This window comes from Kwoniella dendrophila, chromosome 9 (assembly GCF_036810415.1).
Source record: "Kwoniella dendrophila CBS 6074 chromosome 9, complete sequence".
Taxonomy (NCBI): Eukaryota; Fungi; Basidiomycota; class Tremellomycetes; order Tremellales; family Cryptococcaceae; genus Kwoniella; species Kwoniella dendrophila.
This window is the reverse complement of record NC_089484.1, coordinates 1,309,068-1,331,316: the sequence shown is the minus strand read 5'-3', so window position 1 is coordinate 1,331,316 and position 22,249 is coordinate 1,309,068. Positions and strand designations below refer to the sequence as shown.

General features: G+C 37.3%; 6 protein-coding genes across 6 annotated transcripts; 2 read left to right on the top strand and 4 right to left on the bottom strand.

Annotated features, from left to right (window-relative positions):
- Positions 1-467: 467 nt before the first annotated feature.
- L201_006901 (uncharacterized protein) lies at positions 468-2,094 on the bottom strand (the record flags this gene model as incomplete). Its single annotated transcript, XM_066222614.1, has 3 exons — positions 468-608; positions 742-1,170; positions 1,279-2,094. The coding sequence occupies 3 exons, from the start codon at positions 2,092-2,094 to the stop codon at positions 468-470; spliced, it is 1,386 nt and encodes a 461-aa protein (XP_066078711.1).
- Positions 2,095-2,473: 379 nt separating this feature from the next.
- On the top strand, positions 2,474-3,289 carry L201_006900 (uncharacterized protein; the record flags this gene model as incomplete). Its single annotated transcript, XM_066222613.1, has 2 exons — positions 2,474-2,984; positions 3,069-3,289. The coding sequence occupies 2 exons, from the start codon at positions 2,474-2,476 to the stop codon at positions 3,287-3,289; spliced, it is 732 nt and encodes a 243-aa protein (XP_066078710.1).
- A 344-nt stretch (positions 3,290-3,633) lies between these two features.
- Positions 3,634-6,004, bottom strand: L201_006899 (uncharacterized protein; the record flags this gene model as incomplete). The annotated part of the gene is made up of 5 exons (XM_066222612.1): positions 3,634-3,858; positions 3,953-4,166; positions 4,268-5,484; positions 5,548-5,697; positions 5,768-6,004. 5 exons carry the CDS (start codon positions 6,002-6,004, stop codon positions 3,634-3,636), a joined length of 2,043 nt encoding a protein of 680 aa, XP_066078709.1.
- Positions 6,005-6,352: 348 nt separating this feature from the next.
- L201_006898 (uncharacterized protein) lies at positions 6,353-9,364 on the top strand (the record flags this gene model as incomplete). The annotated part of the gene is made up of 6 exons (XM_066222611.1): positions 6,353-6,483; positions 6,539-6,633; positions 6,702-6,948; positions 7,028-7,163; positions 7,214-9,144; positions 9,244-9,364. 6 exons carry the CDS (start codon positions 6,353-6,355, stop codon positions 9,362-9,364), a joined length of 2,661 nt encoding a protein of 886 aa, XP_066078708.1.
- A 517-nt stretch (positions 9,365-9,881) lies between these two features.
- On the bottom strand, positions 9,882-17,396 carry L201_006897 (uncharacterized protein; the record flags this gene model as incomplete). Its single annotated transcript, XM_066222610.1, has 6 exons — positions 9,882-10,001; positions 10,089-10,561; positions 10,615-14,226; positions 14,270-14,435; positions 14,489-15,885; positions 15,929-17,396. 6 exons carry the CDS (start codon positions 17,394-17,396, stop codon positions 9,882-9,884), a joined length of 7,236 nt encoding a protein of 2,411 aa, XP_066078707.1.
- A 1,761-nt stretch (positions 17,397-19,157) lies between these two features.
- Positions 19,158-22,165, bottom strand: L201_006896 (uncharacterized protein; the record flags this gene model as incomplete). The annotated part of the gene is made up of 7 exons (XM_066222609.1): positions 19,158-19,843; positions 19,911-19,974; positions 20,041-20,100; positions 20,172-20,625; positions 20,696-20,953; positions 21,020-21,137; positions 21,199-22,165. 7 exons carry the CDS (start codon positions 22,163-22,165, stop codon positions 19,158-19,160), a joined length of 2,607 nt encoding a protein of 868 aa, XP_066078706.1.
- Positions 22,166-22,249: the final 84 nt, after the last annotated feature.

Sequence of the window (22,249 nt, the reverse complement as noted above, 5' to 3'; positions counted from 1 at the left end):
TCAAGAGCAGTGATAGTGATAGTGAGCTGAGCCTATCGTATCGTGTGGTACAGTGATTATGGTTGGAAAGGGCAAATGGATGAATCAATATAATTTTACTATGATTGTACGATTTTTATATTATACCAGTATATCTAGTCTAGTGATATATTAACGACAAAAGGAGGAAGAGTGGATATTGTGTTGCTTGTATGATGTGTGAGAGGTTGTAGCGGTGGTAGTGATTATAAGCAATAAAAGTGCATACATACGAATGAATCAGATTATATCGCTGAGTATTCTGATTTTACAGTCAAAATGTAGCATGTATTGTGATACTGAGAAGGAGTGATGTGATCATACAACATAATATCTAAATTTACAAATGATTTTCTATATGAGACAACGCAATATTGCCTTTCCATCATGGATATAACAATTACAATCAATAATTTGCTATTTGAATTGACATTTTCCGTATTTGACAATTAATGATCGTCTTCATCTTCACCTGGACATCCACCTGAACTCTCCATTTCATCAAATGAATTGTATTTATACGAACACCAAAAACAATATAAATGCTCATTACGTAGTTGAGATATAACAAATTGAAGGTATGTTGATGGCTAAAAAGTAAAAGCACATGATGTGTCAGTTAAACCCATAAACACTATAATACAATTTGAGACAAGGTTATGTATTATTTCTCAATTGCAGAATGCTGAAAAATGAGGTTATTTTAGGAGTTGGTAAACTCACATCCATCGATAAGACCCTCTTTGAGCCTTCAACATGTTCATTCCAATTTACACCTTGATATTTGTCTTCCTGTATTTTAATTTGCTCTAATTTTTTACCTTGTTCTTCTCTTTCAATTGAATTTTCATTTTTCATCACACCAAATTTCATTATTCCATCTTCTCCATCATAATCCTCATCGTCATCGTTTATATGAAGGTTATTGGAAGAAGAAGAAGAAGAAGATAACATATCTTTTCTCATTTGTTCTCTTATTTTTTCAGCTGCACTTAGATTACTCTGTTTTTCATATCCTCCTATTCCTATTTGAGGTGGTTCAGGTTCAGGAGATGATAAAGGTGAAATTACTTGAGAAGGGTATATCATTTTTAATAATGGACGTGGTATGGTATTTAATGGAGAGAAAGGTAATATATGTAAAGGGTGGAACTATAGCATAAGAGCAGGAAATTCCATATTCAGTTAGACTATCTTATTGGGTTCCTCATCTCGCTCTTCGCCATATAGTCAGAAGTATAGATAGTAGTTTGAACTCACATTGATTCCCTTTTCTTCGTCAAAGCCAGCTAATTTGTCTCTAGCAGCTCTACATTTCTTTTCCTTATCCTTTTCACCATATTCTAATCTTTGTCTTTCTCTAAAATCATTTGTTTCTCTACTTAACCTTTTCAATTTTTCTTCATCTAATAAATCTGGATTTCTATTACTGAAATTATTCGTAGGTAGAGGAGGGGGTGATACAGGTCTTGCAGTTAACCCTTTACGTCCACTCCACATTGATATTCTGATTGGTTCTGTTCTACCTCCTCCGTCATCGTTTGTCCTAGAAGAAGATCCTATACCTCCTTTAGGTAATTCTTCGAGTTCATCACCAGGTAAGAATTTAGGTCTTTTACTTTTACTATTGGATCCACCTGAACCTATACCTCCCCTTGATGGTTCTTCTTCTCCCGAAATGGTAGTTGAGTTTATCGAAGGCGGTGATAGAGACTCTGATGATTCTATATCACGTTTTTTACCTAACGATTCACCTATATTCCAACCCATCTTTTTCATTAATCCAATGGCGACATTCCCACCATTTCCTTGACTATTTGAATTTTGTTGTTGTTGATCAAATAAACTTGTTGATAGACCTTCTTTCCTGCGTTGTTCTTCTAATTGTTTTAATGGTATTTTATTATTCAGTTGACCTTTTCTCATAGATTTTAACGTTTCAATATTTCTTTTTTCACTATAAGTTTTTTGTATACCACCATTACCGCCACCACCCCCCTTCTTAGATGAAGAAGAAGTTGATCCTACATCAACAAGGAATCTATCTGACATGAAATCATCTTCAGAATCTGACATCTTGGATTTGATCTCCCCGAACCTTTAGGAATTATGGATCAGCTGGATCTAAATGACTGATCAGAAATGTCTCTGTTGACTTTGTTGTGATAGGTCTATACCATGCTGAGAGATATATACTAAAAGTGTAAGATGAACAGTAGGATAACGGGCAGAACATTAACTTTCGTCATTTCTTCGAAGATGTGAAGTTCCGGCGGAAACACTTCGGTATCCTTCTTCGTTGTCGACAGACATCAAGAAAGCTAAGTAATATCTCTTCTGCTTCTTTCACTTCGACCCCATAAACTTCTATTCCTAAACACACTACTCACCAGGAATCATCCAGGTGTCACGTTGGATTTGCTTAGTCTGAGGGCCAACCGTTACCTTGCACAACATGACTTTACCTCCACTCAACCTATCTCTGTCGCTCTCCCCTCCGTCGTTTCATCCTACCATAACATTTCACCTTTATCAACCTCCGATAATACCACCTTCATGTGATTTAGCGGCGAGACTATCAATAAAGCTACCTGATGAAATTTTCTTGGACCCGGATGAATTAGATGATAAATTTGCAGGATCTGCTATATCTTCTTATACCTTGACCAAAATAACTCGACAAGGACAGCAGAAGGGAAAAACCAAAATCGATATTGAAAGACCTTCATTTGATACATTTCATAATCAGACCGACTATGTAATACTTAACCTGAATGTAGACCCTCGGGGGACTACTCCGCAAGAGATAGAGCATGCAAATTTAAACGAAAGTATAAACAACGAGACTATAGTGGAAATCCCATTACATGGTAGATATCTCAGACCGAGTGTAAAAGGTGAAAGGACGATAATATTCCCAGATACGCAGAACAGTGAGATTAGAGGTGAATGGATATGCAAAGCAAGTAAGTAAGGTTCACTTCATCGTTCGATATGAATTATTCCAGGTTTGTATAGTTCATGTGCTAAGTGACTATTTTGGCTATTAGACACAGATTCAGTGACTAGTTCACCATTCACAATAGTGAGGACTGAGCCTATCAACATTATTTTACCGACTGGTAAACATTCTCATCAACCTTTTGTTGAACTCATGACTCCCTTAGTCATATGGTCAGGATGGAGCTGGATAGTATATAAGATATTCAGATTGAGGAATAGAATGAAAAACAATGTAGACACAAATCATCTAGAAAAGAAGAATATATAGTTATAAATGAGACATATCGTATATGCTGTTATGTTGCAAGAAAAACAACTGTGGTCTTCATTTCTATTCGATGACAATTTGTATTTATGTGTATACCTTCGGAGTCCGAATCAGACTTTAAGAGAATCGAGCCACTGATTGGGTATTGAACTATAAAATTAAACCTTTACATTTAGGAATACAACTATCCTAATGGAGTATTTACACAGAATATATTAAGAGAGTACTGACGAAAATAAAAGATGTACAGGAAATAACAATGCTAAAAACAGTTTTGCGAAAATCTAGCAAAGGGAGATTATAAAGAATTATAGTAATTAAAAGAGCTTTGGTTTATTCCATCTTTACCTCCAAACAGGTTGAGAAACACTTCTACTCTTTGTGAGACCATTTCTAGATACAGTTAATCTACCATTTTCAGGTTGTCTTCTCAATACTTTTGTTCTCGATGAACCTAAATCTGTTTGACTCTGTATCGGATTTATAGATTTATAAGCTTGAATTTCATTTTCTAAATTGATTATCTTATCATTTGATATATTGAGTAAATGTCTTGTTGATGCAAGTTCCTATTTAGGTGATGTGGATAATCATCAAAGAAATCAGTAAACTTCCTACACCTATCTTACGTTGAATATGTCTAACTTTATTAAGAAAACTTACCTGTTTGACCATCACCATTTCTCTTCTTACACCTTCTACATAATTGATTTTCTGACCTTCATTATTATGTCCAACTAATTCAGCATTTTCCATACCTAATCTTTCAGCTTCTTCAACTGCTGCCAATTCACGTGATTCAAGTATCTCATATTGTTCTTTCAGTCCCAAATACATTTCTTGGTATTTAGCTGCTTCGGTGTATGCTTCTTGGAGGCTGTGATAGTTTCATTGAATCAGTTGTCTGAGAGAAACATTTCACGATTTACAAAGCATTATGTGAGGGACTGGGAGTAAGATGCGACGGGATAAACTTACTGCTTAATCTCTTCGTCCAATGCCTCCTCAGCCAATTTACTTCTCATAACAACTTCATTAGCTCTTTTCAATGCTTCTCTATCTTCTTTAGCTTGTTTATCTGATTTCTTCATCGTTTCATTCACGAATAATAATTCGTCATTCGAGCTTGTCAAATTGTTCTGTACCTTGGTTAGCTCAAATTGCAAATTGGCTATTTGAGCAGAACAAGGTGAATGAGATTGCTCTAAAGTATGATAAGAATTTTGTAGTTGAGCGAATGACACTTGAAGAGCTGTCAAGGTGGATGAAGACGATAGAAGCGATGAACGAGCTTGTTCATAGTCACTCAAAAGATCGAAATATCGAGTTTCGAAATTGTTCCTCTGCTCTGTTATCCATGAAGAAGAAATCGAATTGTGTGTGAGTGCCAAATCTAAAGCTGGAAGTTCTGGTAGAGGTTTTAATGGTTTGATGTTGTTGTGTGGTATATAGTTAGAATATAGTATTGCTAACTCTTCTCGCAGGTCCTGTTTCTCCTTAGATGCTACTTCTAGTACCTCTTCAAGAATCTGACGTTCTTCCTGAGCGTTTTGCAACTGTGCTTTGAGATTGGCATTTTGTTCGGTACGCTGATTGATTCTGATCTCTAATATCTCGGCTTTATTTTGCCATCTGAGGCTTTGCGATTTTGCTTCGATGTAATTTTGCTCCATCGTTCTATATTGATTTTGTGGCACTGAATCTCGATATAACAATCTGTGTATTATACTTGAAGCTTCCAATTGACATTTTACTTTTTCATTATCTTCTTCTATCTCTTCCATTTCTTTAACTTTTTCATGGAAACTCATGCATTCTTTTTCTAATTTATAATTTTTCGATCTCAGATCATCCTCTTTCTTTAAAATCTTATCTTCTTTGGATTTTTCTCTTGACAAAGTAGATTTCATATCTCCTAATTCATGTTCCATATTGGTTATTTGTCTCTCTAATCTATGTTTCTCAATTCTCCATTCTGCCTTTTCATGTCCATGATCTCTATTCTCTTTTCGATTTATATGTGTAGTGTCGAATTCTCGTTGTTTAATGGATTTTATTTCCATTCGAAGTTCTTTATTCTCCTTTTCAGTGGATTCTTGTTTTCCTTTCAATGCAATCAATTCGTTAATTTGACTAGATAAAGTCTCTTGCAAAGATGCGTTGGTAGCTTCAAGTGCCGTAATTTGATTATGATACTAGGTAAGAAGGACTTTATATCAGTTGTTGAGCTTGAAAGATGTGCTACTTAAAAAACTAACCTTGAGCTTTGAATTTTGATGTCTTTCTACCAGATCTGATAGTTTCTTTTCAAGTTCAGTATTCGGAGTTGCACTCTTATCTCGGGCCTTTATCTCCAGTTGCTTGATAGTTTCGTCCCTTCTGGATAATTTACCTTTCGCTCTTTCGAGCTGAACCCGATCATAACAATCTCTCAGCCTACATGTCCATTCGACTGATCACGCATATAGTTTAGCTTACATCTTTTTTCAGTAATTCAACTTCTTTTCTCGAATTTTCCAAATCTCTCTTCCAAACTTCGGATGATCCTTCAGCTTCAGCTCTCTTCCTTCCCTGTTCTGTTGATTCCGCCTGCAGTTTTCTAACCATCTTTTCCTCATCGATACTGTGGTGTTTTACTGAGTTATGAACAGCTTTTTCAGGGTGAACATTGTTTAAAGTCGACGCCCCCAGCGGCTGACGTTGTTTTGTGGCCATATCTTTGAGCGAGTTTGAATGTATACTAAGTCAAGTGATGTCTTCAAGTAATATGCACAAGTGAGTGATATCATTGTAAAGAATTTAATGTTGCTGTTGTTTATCTTCCAACTGCATCTACCAAAAAGGTAAGTCGCGTAAACATGGGTAACCGTGGGAAAGTGATTTGATTCCGTTTACCTGTAAAAAGTTGAAAAGTTGCGAAGATGGATGGGATGAAAATAACCTTTGCATCTCAAGACATATATTTACATTCTTCATCACCTTATCACGCCGAGCTATCATCGATTTCAAATCTTTATATCCTCAATTACCTCCAAATTCGACAGCTGAAGGAAGCGGTCAATCATGAAATCGAATTTCACCTTTCAGAATCTGTGTGGTACGGTCTACAGACAAGGAAATGTCCTTTTTACACCTGATGGTAATTCGGTATTGAGTCCTGTTGGAAATAGAGTTTCTGTTTTTGATCTAGTCAAGTGAGTTTGAATTGTATATGGGTTGATACTGTCGATACTGATTCTTCGACAATAGCAACAAGTCGAGGACGTTGCCGTTTGAGAATCGAAAGAACATAGCTACTATAGCACTTTCTCCTGATGGGAATGTGTTGATGTCTATAGATGAAGGTAAGCTAGCTCATCAACGCCTACTAATAGGCTGCCATCCAGAGCTGATCTTGAAATCCTTATGATAGATGGCAGAGCACTTTTGGTCCATTTCAGAAAAGGAACAGTCTTACATCACATATCATTCAAATCAAAAGTTCACCATGTATCATTTTCACCTGATGGTAAATATATCGCTGTAACCCATGGACATAAGATACAAATTTGGAAAACACCAAGTCATCTAGTCAGAGAATTTGCACCGTTTGAATTGCATAGAGAATATACTGGTCATCACGACGATGTTGTTTCTGTATGCTGGAGTAAGACATCGAGGTGAGTTGCCTAGTCCGATGCAGACTGTCTCTGAAGTCTCCTGCGTTTCATTGCGGGTGCAGCTAACAACCGAACTCAGATACTTCGTCTCCACTTCTCGAGATATGACCGCTAGAATGTATACCCTCAATCCGCTAGAAGGATTCAAGCCTAAGCAATTTGCTGGTCATCGTGATGTAGTCATCAATGCTTTCTTCTCAGATGATGAGAAAACAGTAAGTCAGCCTCACAGAAACGGCGGACCAAAGCTGACAAAACGCTATAGATATATACTGTATCTCGTGATGGAGCTGTTTTCTGTTGGTCTGCCAAAAGAGGTGTATCAGAAGATGATTCAGATGTAGAAATGGATATTTTAGACGCACCGTCAACTTCAGCATCAGGGGCCAATCTAGCTTTAGAACACACAGTAGCTTATACAAGATGGGGTGTATCAAATCGACATTTCTTTAATCAACCTGGAACCAAAGTAGTTTGTTCTACTTTCCATCCTAAAACATCTTTACTCATAGTAGGATTTTCTACTGGAGTTTTTGGTTTATGGGAAATGCCTTCTTTCACTTCTGTTCACACATTATCAATATCGAATGAAAAGATATCTTCAGTTGCTGTATCAGCTTCCGGCGAATGGTTAGCTTTTGGTGCAGCCAAATTAGGACAATTATTAGTTTGGGAATGGCAATCTGAATCATACGTTTTGAAACAACAAGGACATTACTATGATATGAATACAATATCATTTTCACCAGATGGACAAAATATAGCTACGGGTGGTGAAGATGGTAAAGTAAAATTATGGAATGCTTCAAGTGGATTTTGTTTTGTAACTTTTCCTGAACACACAGCATCTGTTTCAACAGTTGAATTCGCCAAACAAGGTCAAGTTTTGTTTACAGCTTCTTTAGATGGTACAGTCAGAGCATATGATATGGTTCGATATAGGAATTTTAGAACATTTACTTCACCTACACCAGTCCAATTTTCATCATTAGCTGTAGATCCTTCAGGTGATGTAGTTTGTGCTGGTTCACAAGATTCTTTCGAAATTTATATGTGGTCAGTTCAAACTGGTAAATTATTAGATATATTAACTGGACATGAAGCGCCCGTATGTGGTTTATCATTTTCACCAAGTGGTGATCAATTGGCTTCAGCTTCATGGGATAGGTCAATCAGATTATGGTCTGTATTTGGTAGATCAAGATCAACTGAACCTATAACGTTATCTAGTGAGGCCACTGCATTAGCATTTAGACCTGATGGAAAAGAAATTTGTGCATCAACGTTAGATGGTCAATTGTCATTCATTGATGTTGAAGAAGGTCAAATTAAATCCGTTATTGAAGGTAGAAGAGATATTTCAGGTGGTAGAAAAGTTGATGATAGATTGACGGCAGCGAATAATGCAGCATCAAAATATTTCAATTCAGTAACCTATACTGCAGACGGAAGTTGTATATTAGCTGGAGGATCATCGAAATATGTTATCATTTATGATAGACAAGAAGGAGTTATGATTAAGAAATTCCAAATTTCTGAGAATTTAAGTTTAGATGGTACTTTAGAAATGTTAGATTCGAGGAAATTGAATGAAGCTGGACCAATCAACGATAATGAAGATGATGGGAACGGAAGTGATTTAGAAGATAGATTAGATAAAACTTTACCTGGAGCTTCAAAAGGTGATTTATCAAAAAGAAGATATAAAAAAGAAGTTAAAACTTCTTGTGTAAGATTTTCAAGTACAGGTAAATCATGGGCAGCATCATCAACTGAAGGATTATTAATTTATACTTTAGATCAAGAAACGAATTTTGATCCATTTGATTTATCTTTAGATTTAACACCAGAAAATATTTTATTAAAATTAAATAAAGAAAAAGATTTTTTAATAGCTTTAATAATGTCATTAAGATTATCAGAAAAACAATTAATACAAAGAGTTTATGAAAATATCCCAATAAGTCAAATTAAATTATTATCAAAACAATTACCATCAATTTATTTAATTCAATTTTTAAATTTTATAAATGATCATTTTGAAAATTCCCCACATATTGAATTTGATTTATTATGGACAGCTTCAATTTTAACAAGTCATGGTAAATTTATAAGACAAAATAAAAATCAATTAGCTTCAACGCTAAGAGGTTTAATTAAATGTTTAATGAATTTAGAAGGTAGTGTAGCTAGATTGTAAGTTGTTTCATTGTCAGCAGTAAACTTTTGTCAAGTTTGATACGATGTGTTCAATGTGAAGCTGTGAATTCGCTAATAATCTGATTCGTATAATAGGAGCGACCAGAATACCTTCTCATTGGATTATATACTATCTCAGATAGACAGAAATGAAAAAGACAATGGAGGTGCGATTCAAAATGGTTTATCGGATTTAGGTATTGAAATTGATATATAGTTTGTAAATGCTGTGAATTTTATGTACAACAAGAACATAACCTTTGCTCCCAGTGAAAGTTTATGCATTAGTTCATCGAGTAGCGAAATAAGTTTCATAACATGCGACATATAATGATTAGAATAATCATGCATTTCCGCTGTTGAATGTATTGTGTCATATCAAGTATACTGAATTATATGAATGCTTTTTAGTCTCAAACCCAAATCCAAATCCAAATAATGAAAAGATGAAACAAGCCAGAGGGAAAAAATTAGTTAATTTGCTGGGGAACGAGAGAAAGAAATACAATGTATGAAAATGAAAGAAAGGAAAAGAGAGAGACAAGATGTTTAATTTGATGCACTGTGAATATATTGATGACAAGATGTATTTTAATTTGAAACCATAAATTGTGGAACGAGCACAAGTAAAGAAAGAAAACCGAAAAAGAAACAAACGGAAAATCCAAACGATGAGGAAGATTTCGTGTTTCCCCCTCTATATTATGTACAATGACAATACACCTTTTTTCAATTTATCCACCAAAAGCACCATTCATGAGTGATAGAGCGTGTGTAATTAACTTTGAATCGATTTTGGTTGCTTTTTCCAAAGCAGCCATTACGCTTGAGAATCCACCTAACTGTTTCAAGTACTATACATACGTCACAGAGACAAAGAGATTGGTTAGCGTTTATTCATTTCCTCGATATTATTAGATAAATATGATTCGACAACTTACCAAAGTAGATAAAGCATTTTCGCATCTGCCGGTTAAACTTTCAATTATAATCAATAATTCTTCATCATTCATATCATCTCTAATCACTGGACCTAAATTGACATTTATAGGTAATGGTGATTTTCCTTTGTGTGTGGTGGTAGATGTATTAGGATTTGTATCTCTTCTTTGTAATGACAATTCTCGATCTGTATTACCACTAGTAGTGATATTGATATTTGGTGATGAAGGTGGTGATAAAGATTTTAACGAAGAATTCGATTCTAAAACGTCATTTGATAACAAAGAACCTAAATTACATAATGATTCTAATCTCAAAGTAATTGAAGACAATTCTTTAACTTGTTCAATATCAATCATTCTTTGTTCTTGTTTACGTGGATCGTTCACTTCAACCTCCGCTCTGATATCGTTTGAAACTTCTGATCGACCAGATAAAGTTTTGGGATATAAAAGGTGTAATTTTTCAGGTACTATATAGCAGATTGGTTATTAGCTAAAGGAATGCAAAGGAAAGAAAACTTACCCTCTAAACCTTTTAACTTCCTTTCACCCATGTCCTTAACATCTAAACCAATTCTTCTCAATTCCAACAACTCTCTTTTCAGATCCCCCTGTAATTCATTTAACGATTCTTCATCATTTGATTCTAAATATTCTCTTACGGAATTGATTTCTGAAATGACATCACCTGAAGCCATCAACTGACCACCATCTGCTGAAGCGTTGATTCTTGCTGCACGATTAACCATTGGACCATAATAATCCATTCTTCTTGTTATTGGATCTCTTTCACATTCAGGTGAACCCCAATGTACACCCATTCTAACTCTTAAACCTCTTTGAATCAGAGTACCCTTTGAGTCATATATTATTTTACCATCTTGAGCTTCTAATAATTCTCTTGGCCATTCTTGTGATAATAATCCAATTTGACAATTGAAACACCATAATAATGCTGCTGTGACAGATTGGAATGAAACCATGAAAGAATCACCTTCAGTTTTAACTTCATATCCTCCATCTAATCTTAATTGTCTTCTCATGAAATTATGATGAATTTTGATTGATGTTGGCATACCTGGATTCGTTTCCCATAAATGTGTTGAATTTACTATATCAGTGAACACAATAGCTATTTGTCCTATAGGTGGTTCGATTTCCTTTTGAAGTCGATTCAAAACTCTATCACCGACTTCTTCTCTGCGACGTGTTATGGGTCGTTTAGATACTGCCGCAGTAGCGGTATCATTTTCAGTCGCTGTATCACTAGGCTGTAACTTTGGTCGATGTCCACTTTGGCCAAAGAATAAATCGGAAATATTGACTACCATTACCATGACACTTCCATCTGCACCGTATGAGATAGCGAAATCTCTCAACTTTTGAGCAGCCATCATTGGATCGTCTTTTTCTGTTCTTGCAATATCGACCGCAGTTTGATAGGAACATACACTCCATAAAGCATTATTACCAATGATTACGAATTCATCTTGTTCTGTTAGATTTCGTACTCTAATTTCGGGTGAAGTATTGACAGCTGGGAAATTATGCCAGTATCCGAAAGCTCTTGAAATATCTATGTCTTGATCGTCATTTATGAATCCTTTAGTTGATACCCACGCTTCGGCACGTCGAATTCTAGCAGTTTCTTCTCGATCGGTCGGATCATGTTTTGTGGAAAGTAATTCGGCTTCCCCTCTTTTAGATACTACTACCAAGATATCACCAACATTCCCTACGTGCAACGTTCTGCCGACCAGATACACAACAGCACCTGAAGAACCAGTTCGATATAACGATCCAACAGCAGGTGCCCAACCACGGAAAGTGTCTTCTATACTGGCCATACTTTGCACTGAACCTTTTCGCGTTGTGCCAGGAGCGAAAGAATCTTCGAGTAACTTTCGGTTAACATATAAGAACGTTCTTCTAAGTGCAGTACTGATTTCTTCTTCTGCCGCGAGTTTACCAAGAAAGTGAACTAATTCTCCAGCAAAAATTTCTTGGAGTCTTTTGGGTAATTTACCAGCATGGAAAGTTGGTGTGGTCCTACCAAACATACCAAAAAGACATTCATCTGCTTTACCCCTAAAATTGGGAACTACCAGATCAAACATTGCAAGATTTTCGTTTGTACCCAACATATCGGATATACCATATGCCATATTGTTGATGTCAGAGAAAGATGTTCTGACTCTTTTTTGATCACTTTCATCCGGTAACGACGGAATACGTAAAGTAACATCCATGAGACCCAGAACACGAAGTTGAGTGAGGGCAGTGAAGTCTGATAACTCTTTTCGGAAACTTGAAGCGTGATTCATCTCTTGCGCTGAGGTAGGTTTGATTTCAAGTCGTTTGTTACCTGACAAGTTGAGATATCTCAAGGCGGTATTCCAATTCCAATTCCAATCGTATGGCCAATTTGCAATATTATACTTGAGAACATTACTTCCAACATCGAGATGCTGTAGAGATTTGATGGCGCCCAATTCTGATGGAAGGGTTTGGAGTTTGTTACCATTCAAGTGTAATGTTTTGAGACTGACTAATTTTTCTAAATCTTCTGCTGGTAAACTTGTTAATTTATTCCCACTAAGATACAGGGATTCTAATTTAGTGAGATGACATAAGGTGTCTGGTGGGATTTCGTAAATCTCATTGAAACTTAAATTAATAGTTCTGATATGTGGTAAATGAGCTAGGTAATGGAAAATTTCATCTGTAATCCTGTTATCAGCTAGATAAACATGTCTAGAAGTATATGCGCATGGTGGTAATCCGTCAATCATCTCAGGAACTTCTGAAGGATCAACACCCATTGCAGCAGCCATATCATCAGGAAGAGGTTCAAACCCTTCCAACATATTCGAACTGACATTCATCGTTTCTAATGATCCACATGCCCATAATTCCGATCTTAGGTTTTTGAGGTTGTTATTATGTAGATTGAGTACTCGTAATTTTTGCAAAGCACCAAGACCTATTGGCAAATCGTTTAACATGTTATCTGTACATGAGAATACTTCTAGATTTTTGAGTCGATTAAGGGTGGAAGGTAATCGCGTAAATTGGTTAAAATTGAGATTTAATTTGACAAGGTTGATCAGGCCACTGAATGCTTCGTCCGCAAGAGTAGAGATTTTACCATGTGATAAGTTAAGATTGGTAAGATTGTACGTCACCATTGCCATTTCAGGTTGAGGAGCAAGAGTAAATCGAGTGATTGAATTATGTGGAACACTGAATTGACGAACGTTTGCTCCTATCTGTGCGTCAAGAGTGACAATGGTGTTATGGTCTGCTTGAAGCGTTGCAAGATTTGGTAAAGCGTAGACCGCTGTAAGGTCTGTGAGCTTGTTTCGTCTCACATCAAGGATTCGTAAATTGGCCAAAGTACTGAAAGAAGGTGGGAACGTGGTCAATTCGTTTGAGAATAATGCGAGTCGTTCGAGAGATTTCAGGTCAGACATTTTTGACGGTAATTCGGTGATATTGTTGAAGGATACATCTAGATCGACCAAGTTGGACATTTCACAGACTACCGAAGGGAAAGTTTCGAACTTGTTGTTGGAAATGTTGAGGTATTTCAAAGCTTTCATCTGAGCAAAGTAGCTGGGCATGGAAGTGAGTTTGTTATTTTGTACTTTAAGTGATACCAAGGTTTCGACTTCATTCAAAGGAACGGATTCCAGATCTGCTATACGATTACAGGAGACGTCCAATCTAGCCAAGGTAGTACTTGCTCGAATACTGTTGGGTACTCGTTTTAAGGCCATATTAGACATTCTCAATTCTTTTAGACTTGTACAAGCTTGAATGAAATCTAGAGGGATATCCGTCATAGGATTGGCAGAAACATTCAAAATGATGATGTTGTTGGCGTGAAGATGTAAGAAAATGGGGATAGTTTGAAGATCACGTCTGGCAACGTCAATAAATTCGAAAGAATCGTATGAACTCTCTTCTTCGGGGTTCATGATGGGTAAAGCTGGTGTTTGATAGATGAATCGACACAAGATGGCCATGTCGTCTTTACCAATTTCTTCGGGGTGTTCTGCCTCTGTATAACCAGCTTGTGATAAACGTCGATGCTGGATAGCGATGGGTTTTTCCGAGGGTAATAGCAAACGGTCTGATACGAGGTCAGCGGGTGATTGATATACTTGTAAACTCACCTTGACCCCTTTCTCGTAGATACAATTTCATACTGGTTGTAACCTTCTTGCCCGCTGGAGCTTCATTTTGCCCCGACAACAGACTGATGAATTCAGCAGTATTAGTGTGTATAGGTAAATGATGGAGAGTGTATGTATTGTCCGCCCGGTATATACGGATCCAGTGCTGCAAACGATGGTATTAGCGTTATTCTTTGTGAGAAAACTACTCCTGCTCACCATGATAGCTGTACTATGTAGAGAACCACTTGTACCTGGTCTACCGTTGTTTGATTTGGCTGCAGTTGAGGGGCGACCATTTGCAGTTTTACCTCTTTTACCTGCTTGACCTGTTGCTGGTCTACCTGATGAAGCCCTTGAAGGTTTTGAACCCTGTTGAGCAGATTTGAAACCGAATGGAGGAGGTTTCTTAGAACCATTAGGTGATATTGCATCAGGTGATTTAGGTGTTGATGAACTTGATCTTCTAGCATTACTGCCACTGCCTGAGGTTCGATTTTCAGAAACCACAGCAGCAGCATTTGAGACATCACCATCACCCCATTGCTCGTTAGCATCACCACTATCAGATGATGAACTTGTTTCTCCTTCAGATTCATCTTCATCACCTTCAACACCCCATGATTCAGGCGCTGCCCATGCTGCTGCGGCGGCGGCTGAAGCGGAGGCAGAGGTAGAAGTCATATGTAAGGGTAAAGCTGATATAGAAGCTGTCATATCAGCTGTTGTACTAGTAGAATGTTTACGTGATTCTGGTTGTTCACTGTTGTTAAGTGCTGGACTACCATCGATTATAGGTGGTAACGTTTGTGTGGAACCAAAAGGATCATTGAATACCGTTTGACTTGATGAACCGCTTGTTGCCCAGGAAGGCGCTATTGGTTGAGCTGTCTCGACAGTTTCACTATTATCAGAATCAACAGATCCCATCTTCATGTTACGTAGTTGAGACGGTCTTCGAGGTTGCGAGCTAGGTGGTAAACCATGTCTTGGTGATAATGTATGCGGTGAAGGTGGTGTAGTAGGTTTAGCACCTTCCACTGAACCCAAAGAACCAACTGAACTACCAGTAGCAGAGAATGGATTTCTAGTAAAAGGTCCCGATAGTCTTTCCGCTTCACCAACAAGGTTTCGCCCAGCAGGTACAGTTTGGCCAGCTGCAGCTGATCCGCTGGAAATACTAGAATCACCACCACTAACTGTGGTAGCGAAACTACTTGTTTGAGCTAGAGCATCTTCCATTGACATAGAGCCAGCATTTGAATCGGTTGCGGTTGTTGTGCCGGAATTTGATGTGACTGGAGGTGGACGGGTGTAAGGAACGTTTGATTTTGTCCGATCTACAATGCCTTCCATATCATCAAGATTCATATCAAGGTGGAAAGGAGTTTCAGCGATTTCTTGTAGAGGAGAGATTGCGCCTTCCGAGATATAATTTGAGCCTTGACGGAAATTACGGCCGTAAGAGTCTGAAGGGATACGATCGCCAGGCGACAGACCCCCATAGGTTGAACTCGTGATTGAACCGATGGAAGGGGAATTGGAGATCCGAGAGCTTGTCGATCCGGTAGATCCCCGATTTGCTGTCTCTGGCGGTGTAAAGTCTGGTACTGACCCTAAAGGCTTGATCAGCACGAATCAAGCGAAGATATAACTCACCAAGTGAGATACTAGGTCCCGTTCTACGTTTTAGTAAGCCCCCCAAAAATCCTTTCTTCTTCTCGTTACCCGTATTCGTTGAACCTGTTGATCCACCGGCCGTACTTCCGAATCGTCCAACCCGTGTGGGGTGATGATGGGATTTACTATTAGACGACGGTTCTAATTTAGGTGAATTATCCCTTGTTGATCGGTGTGGAGCAGATAAAGTTTGTAGACTATCTCCTGAATTGTTTCTAGGTCTTGAGGAACTTGAAGTATCGATTATACTAGAAGAGGAGGAAGCTATAGGAGTTTGCTGACCTATCTGAGTTGAGATGGAAGTATGTGAAGCTGTTCTGGAAGATGAACCAACGTATGACTCGCCTTGAGGATCTGCCGATGGTTGTCGTCGTATTTTCGGTAATGAAGGGACTGAAGAGAAGTGGTTTAATACGCCTGTAGCTTTTCTAGATGAATCTTTCTCGCGCAATGTAGCAGCGGGACCGAAGGTAGTCCTTTCAACTTCCAACGAGGATTGTGGTGGAGCTGAAGATGCTGTGGGACTACTATCATCCATCAACCATGGTGCTATATTTGGTGCAGCTTGAGACGTTGTATTGGCATTGACACTTGTACTATTACGTCTACCATTATTTGAAGTTGAAGACGGAGCTAAGATATCATCCATATTCATTCCTATACCACCGTCAAATCCTACCATACCTTCGCCAAAAGTCGATCCTCCACCTGCGAAAGAACCAATAACAACTCCTGGATAAGCTTGTGATGTTTGAGTAGTTTTAGATGGATGAGGTAACATGAAAGGTGGTTCTTCACCTAACCTCTTAGCTAATGGAGAAACTTTTGTTCTCTGTTGTTGTTGCTGTTGAGTTGGTGGATCTAAGATACTATCCCTTCTATCGGAATAATTATCATCGTCATCATCATTGAGATCTTCATAATCGTCATCTGTTTCTCCAGGTGTTGTAGTGACTGTGTCTCCAAATACCAGAGGTGATGAAGTTGATGTTGATCCGGATCCAGCTTTAAAATCTTCAATATCTTTAAGGATTTTAGATCTTCTTCTTTCAGCTTCTTCTTTTGAAGATTCCATCCTAGCACTTGTAGAACCATTTTTAGCTCTGGGAGAATGTTTCTTTCTTTCAGGTGGACTTGTGCCTAATTTACCTGATGAAGATGTTGGTCTTGGTGAAGAAGTCATATTTCTCATACGTGATATATCCTGTGATGATGAGTTTCTAATGTACGCGTCTTCGTTGTTATCCATATTTTTTGTTTCCTTTTCAGGTGAATCATGAATGCCGGATAGATCATTTGGATCTCCACTTTGACTATGTTTTAGAGAAGTAGGTACCCGGTCTAACTGATTGTGCGAAGTGGTCGTGATAGGCTGACCTAATTGAGCTGAATAAGACGATGAGGGAGAATCATGAATTGAGATTTTTGAAGTTATTGAAGAAGGCATGGTGATGGGTACCTCATTTTCTGTTGTTGTGGTTGCTGAGAGTTGATTTACAGCATTCTGAGGTTGATTTGGTATTGTCTGTCGCCGAAATAGAGGCATTTAAGTGAATGATGAGAATAAAAGATGAATGGATGGTAGTGGAAACGAGGAAGCTTGGTTCCCGACTTAAAATTCGATCTTTCAGCTTTGTCTCTGTCCGAATTGGATGGGTGAAATAGATCTGTTGTATAAGAAGAGAGTAAACGAAAGACTGTTGTCGTTGTTTGTTTTAGCTTTAAGAATGTCTTTCAACGTCCCTTAAATCGATAGAGTACGTATATCTGATTACACTTCTTTGGGATTGTTGTTGTTTTGCATGTATTGTGCGCTTGATGTTGTCAATATGTATATGTATATCTGGATATACACAGAATGATAGCAAGTAGAATTGTTATGGATGTCTCTTTCCTTGCAATCTAAGATTTATGAGATTAATGTGATCGGCGTATGGACATTTGTATATCGTGACAACAGGATGTAAGATGGCATTCACACCGTATAACGTATACATCAATAACTAAATTGGTTCCGCTGGTCTGGAATCGCACACTGTTACAACATAATAGATCACATCATCATTCCGACTATCATTCCACTGTAGACGCAATTCTTAGTGACATTTATACATTGTTGTGCGAAGAAGCGATGCGATCGTACTTTCTATTGATCACTTACTATGCATGTGATCACTTGCATCATGCATAGTAAGTGATCAACGATGGACAACTGACAACAAGTGCGTGTGAGCTTATGGAAGATAGCTTTTTACGGTGAGGGTAACCTGAACAATTACAAAAATTGCTAATAACAGATTGATCCCGCTAATCATGTTAATCATGCTAAAACGTAGAAAAGCTTACTCGTGATAACTTGAAGAGGTTGATCACATCAGGGTTTTTAAGGGTAGGAAAATGAGTTTAATCTAAAGTACCTTTCGGCTGTTTTTGAACCCTTAAAAGACAGTTTGATTGTTTGGGTGACAAACTCAATCTGTACAACTAACTGTGAGGATTCGCAAAAAAGGTACCACCTGATCGTGGCGTTTTTTCTTTTTCTTTTCTTCTCTTTTCTTTTCATTTCATTGATAACAACCTTGAATAAGGTTACCTTTAAAATTGATCGACGTTGGCTTTTTTTTTGGTATTCTCTGCATGAAGGATGAACATTCGGAACGACTTAGTCTGTACTATGTAGTATTAGTATATTAGGTAGTAACGCTTGGTGGGAATTAGGCTTTATGCTCATATAGTGATTGCAGTTCATACCATTATTGAGAGCCTGCTATTGAGGTTGATGAAGTGTTTCTCTCACCTATTGGAGTTACTCAAGAACATCGTCATCGATTGGCCTTGCGATCTAAAGATGATGGATTACTATCTCCGAGTTATTTTGTTGCATTTACTAATTGAACATAAGGTATGAAGATGAAAACCCCGTGTATAAACGAAAGACAATTTGCAGATAGATCAAGCAGAAAAATCGAATAACAGACCTCCATAACACCGTACTTTTAAAACGGTAAAGTAAGATATGGAACGGAGAAATACAGTTACGAATACAAGTTATGTGAGGCCGAGAGAAAGTATATACGAACAACAAGTATTATCATTGAGATTGGTCAATCATCACGACTAGATCATCATCATTGATCGGATCTATACTATCACTACTCTGATCCAAATTATCCAGCAAGTTCAGCTTGAACTGTGGTATTGACACGAATCACATTTGAACTTGACTTGAGCTACTAGAACTATTCACACTTTTAACTCTTCTACTTCTACCTCTTCTTACACCATCAATTTCATTTTCTTCTTGACCAATTTCACTTTTTGATTTTTTATCCAATCTCACGAAAGAGACACAAATTTGAGCTAAGACCAGAGACACAGCAGCCAAGATGAAAATAGTTGCGGCATATGTACCAACTGTTGAAGCGAAAATCGTACCAAATAATAAAGGGGATAATAAATTCGCACCTAAAGCATGTAAAACACTTAATGCACCAAATAATCTACCTGATTGATTTGGATCTTTTAATAAACTTAATGCTAGTGAGTTTGCTGCTGGATTAGAAGGTCCACCTAATGTAGTCAATATAGAACAAAAAATGAATCCTATTGGTGAAGGTGATAAAGATAGAAATATATATGGTATAGTTTCCAACAATAATGATATTCTAACTGTGTATAGATCTAAATGCGCTGATCGTTTGGGTTGAAGTTTTGATTCACTTGGTAGGATACCAACCTTGCCATTTTGGTTTTCGATATCTTGTGTGGATGAGGGTTGATCGTTGTGTAGTACACTTTCAATGACTTCCTCATCTATAGCGGGATCGCCAACTTGAGCAACGGGATTGGCATCCTCATTTGGTAAAAATCTTGGCTTGACGTAGTGCATCACGACTGTGAATGACCAAATGAGCTTTGTCTCCCGTTTATCTGACATTGGCTTGATGACTGATTCACTTACTCGGTACAAGAACGATAAGTACAAAACTCCTCGAAAAGGCAGTGACTGACATGTATGGTCCGAGCTATAAATTCATTCAAATCAGATATGTATTTGTATATCATATATATTATCAGTATGCTTGACTTACCTGAGTAGAGGTCCAACCAAAAGCGTAAAAAGTGTATTGCGCTTTGATACTCATTATACCCTATCCAGCAAAAGGTGACTGGTATTAGCCTAACTCGATAACGGTTCGAGGTGAACTGAATGATGACTTACAAAGATCATACTCATGAAAAACAAAGCAGCTCCTACGACAGTCAAATTCCAGTCTCTGTGTTGATCATTTTCTTCATGTTTTGTAGGAATGAAGATAGTTAAAGGTTCTAAAAAACCAAATAATTTTCGTAAGGATCTTTTAATTTTACCCATCAACTTTTTTCTTCTCTTTGAGTGAGTTTGATTATTTTGATTTGGTGTTGTAGAGAAGCTTGACATTCTTGACCAACCTGATAATAGCGGATCAACATCTTCATTATTATTATTGATAAAAGGAGTTTCATTTTCCCATTCCCTTTCTAATTCATCTCTTTTTTTAGCTTCTTCTTTTAACGTTTTAGCTTTTTTAGCTAATTCTTCTCGTGCTTCGAAAGATAGTGATTCAGGTAATAAAAATGATAATAATGGTATATATAATGTATACACTATCGCATTGACGTAAAATGGCGTCATACTAACAATTATTCATTATTGATTATTGATCAGCTAAAGAACAATAAATGCTTGAAGTTCGGCGCACTTACATATTCCCAGTCCAGCTAATCAACAAACTACCTAATACAGGACCAACGGCGAAACCAGCCATAAAGATACCGCTGATTCTGGCGAAAATAGTTACTCTACTTCCATCAGGTGTTATATCTGAGACGTAAGCATTTAACGTAGCTGATATGGTACTATATCCACCTAAAAGACCTTCGATTATAGGTCCAAGTAATAATAATCTATATCCACCTGGAACAGCATAGGGGAAATTGGCAATAACAATGAAGCAGATTTCACTGGAAACACCACAAAAATTAACTCAGGTTGTCTGGACTCCGAGCGAGAGCGGTCTCGAAACTCACTTCAACAAAAGACCAATTTCAACAACAGCTATGATTTTCGTTCTACCTAATTTATCAGAGGTTTGACCCCAGAATCCAGTTGTCAAAGCTGATAGTAAACCCATAGTGAGAGTCATCACTATGTCGTGTACAAGGGTAATTAGTTATTGTTGCGTTGGCGACGATAATCGTCCACTCACTCATGGTTAGTTTAGCAGCGGCAGCTTGGACTTTAGCGTCCTTTTTACATAATCTTGGATCAATCTCTTCATATGGTCTATGATTATCATTATCTTTGGTTTTATCGTTTTCATTAGGTGATTTATCTTCATTGCCGTCTTTATCCGATGGGTAAGGTTTATCAGGTCTAGGTAAAGGTGAAGTAGGTTCTACCTTTGGTTCGGATGATGTTGTCGATGGAGGCAAGATAATTGGTCTTCCAGATGGAATTGATTTTGTTGAATTTGATTGATGATTTAATCTATATTCATATATATCACGTTGTAATTTCAAAAACCATTTATCTGCTGGCGATAACACATAATCACCTGTTCCAACTGTCATATTAGCTTGTAAATCATGTCCGATTCCAACATATGAATTATGTCCAATGCCATTGTACATATAATTGTTCAAAGGATTTTCGCTTTGTACTCGTTGATTGACTAAGCTTGATTCTGCCAATTGAAAATGACCGTTATTTGAATCTTTTGAAGCTGAAGGAGGATGAGCTAAACAAGCTAAATTAACGTATAATTCAGCTTTTGGTGCAATTGACATTCCAATACATAATGGTACACCAATTATAAATGGATATAACCATTTCGGACTTGGTTTTTTCCATTCTGGTATTTGTTTTTCAGTATCTTTTGATTTTGATTTCCCTTTAATTTGTCTTTGTCTTTCTAATAATGGTGTTTGTTCTGATACTAATAATGAAGGACTAGGTGTATTGTTACCAGAAAATAATGCTCTTTCAGTTATTCCATTTGAAGTTAATCCAATATCATCAAATGAAGGTACATAATTATGTTGTTGTTCATGCGCATGTGATATATGATCAGGTTTAATGGTTGATTGAGTTTGAGTGGATGAGGAGGAAGAAGTCATGGAAGATATCGATGGATTAGGTCGTAATGTTGGTCTAGATGATTTGGATGATGACATGTTGACAAGTTGATCGGCCGATACCTCTTAAGCTCCAGAGTGATGAGCCAAGATTATTAGTTTCGAAAGATGCTGTGAAGGTGC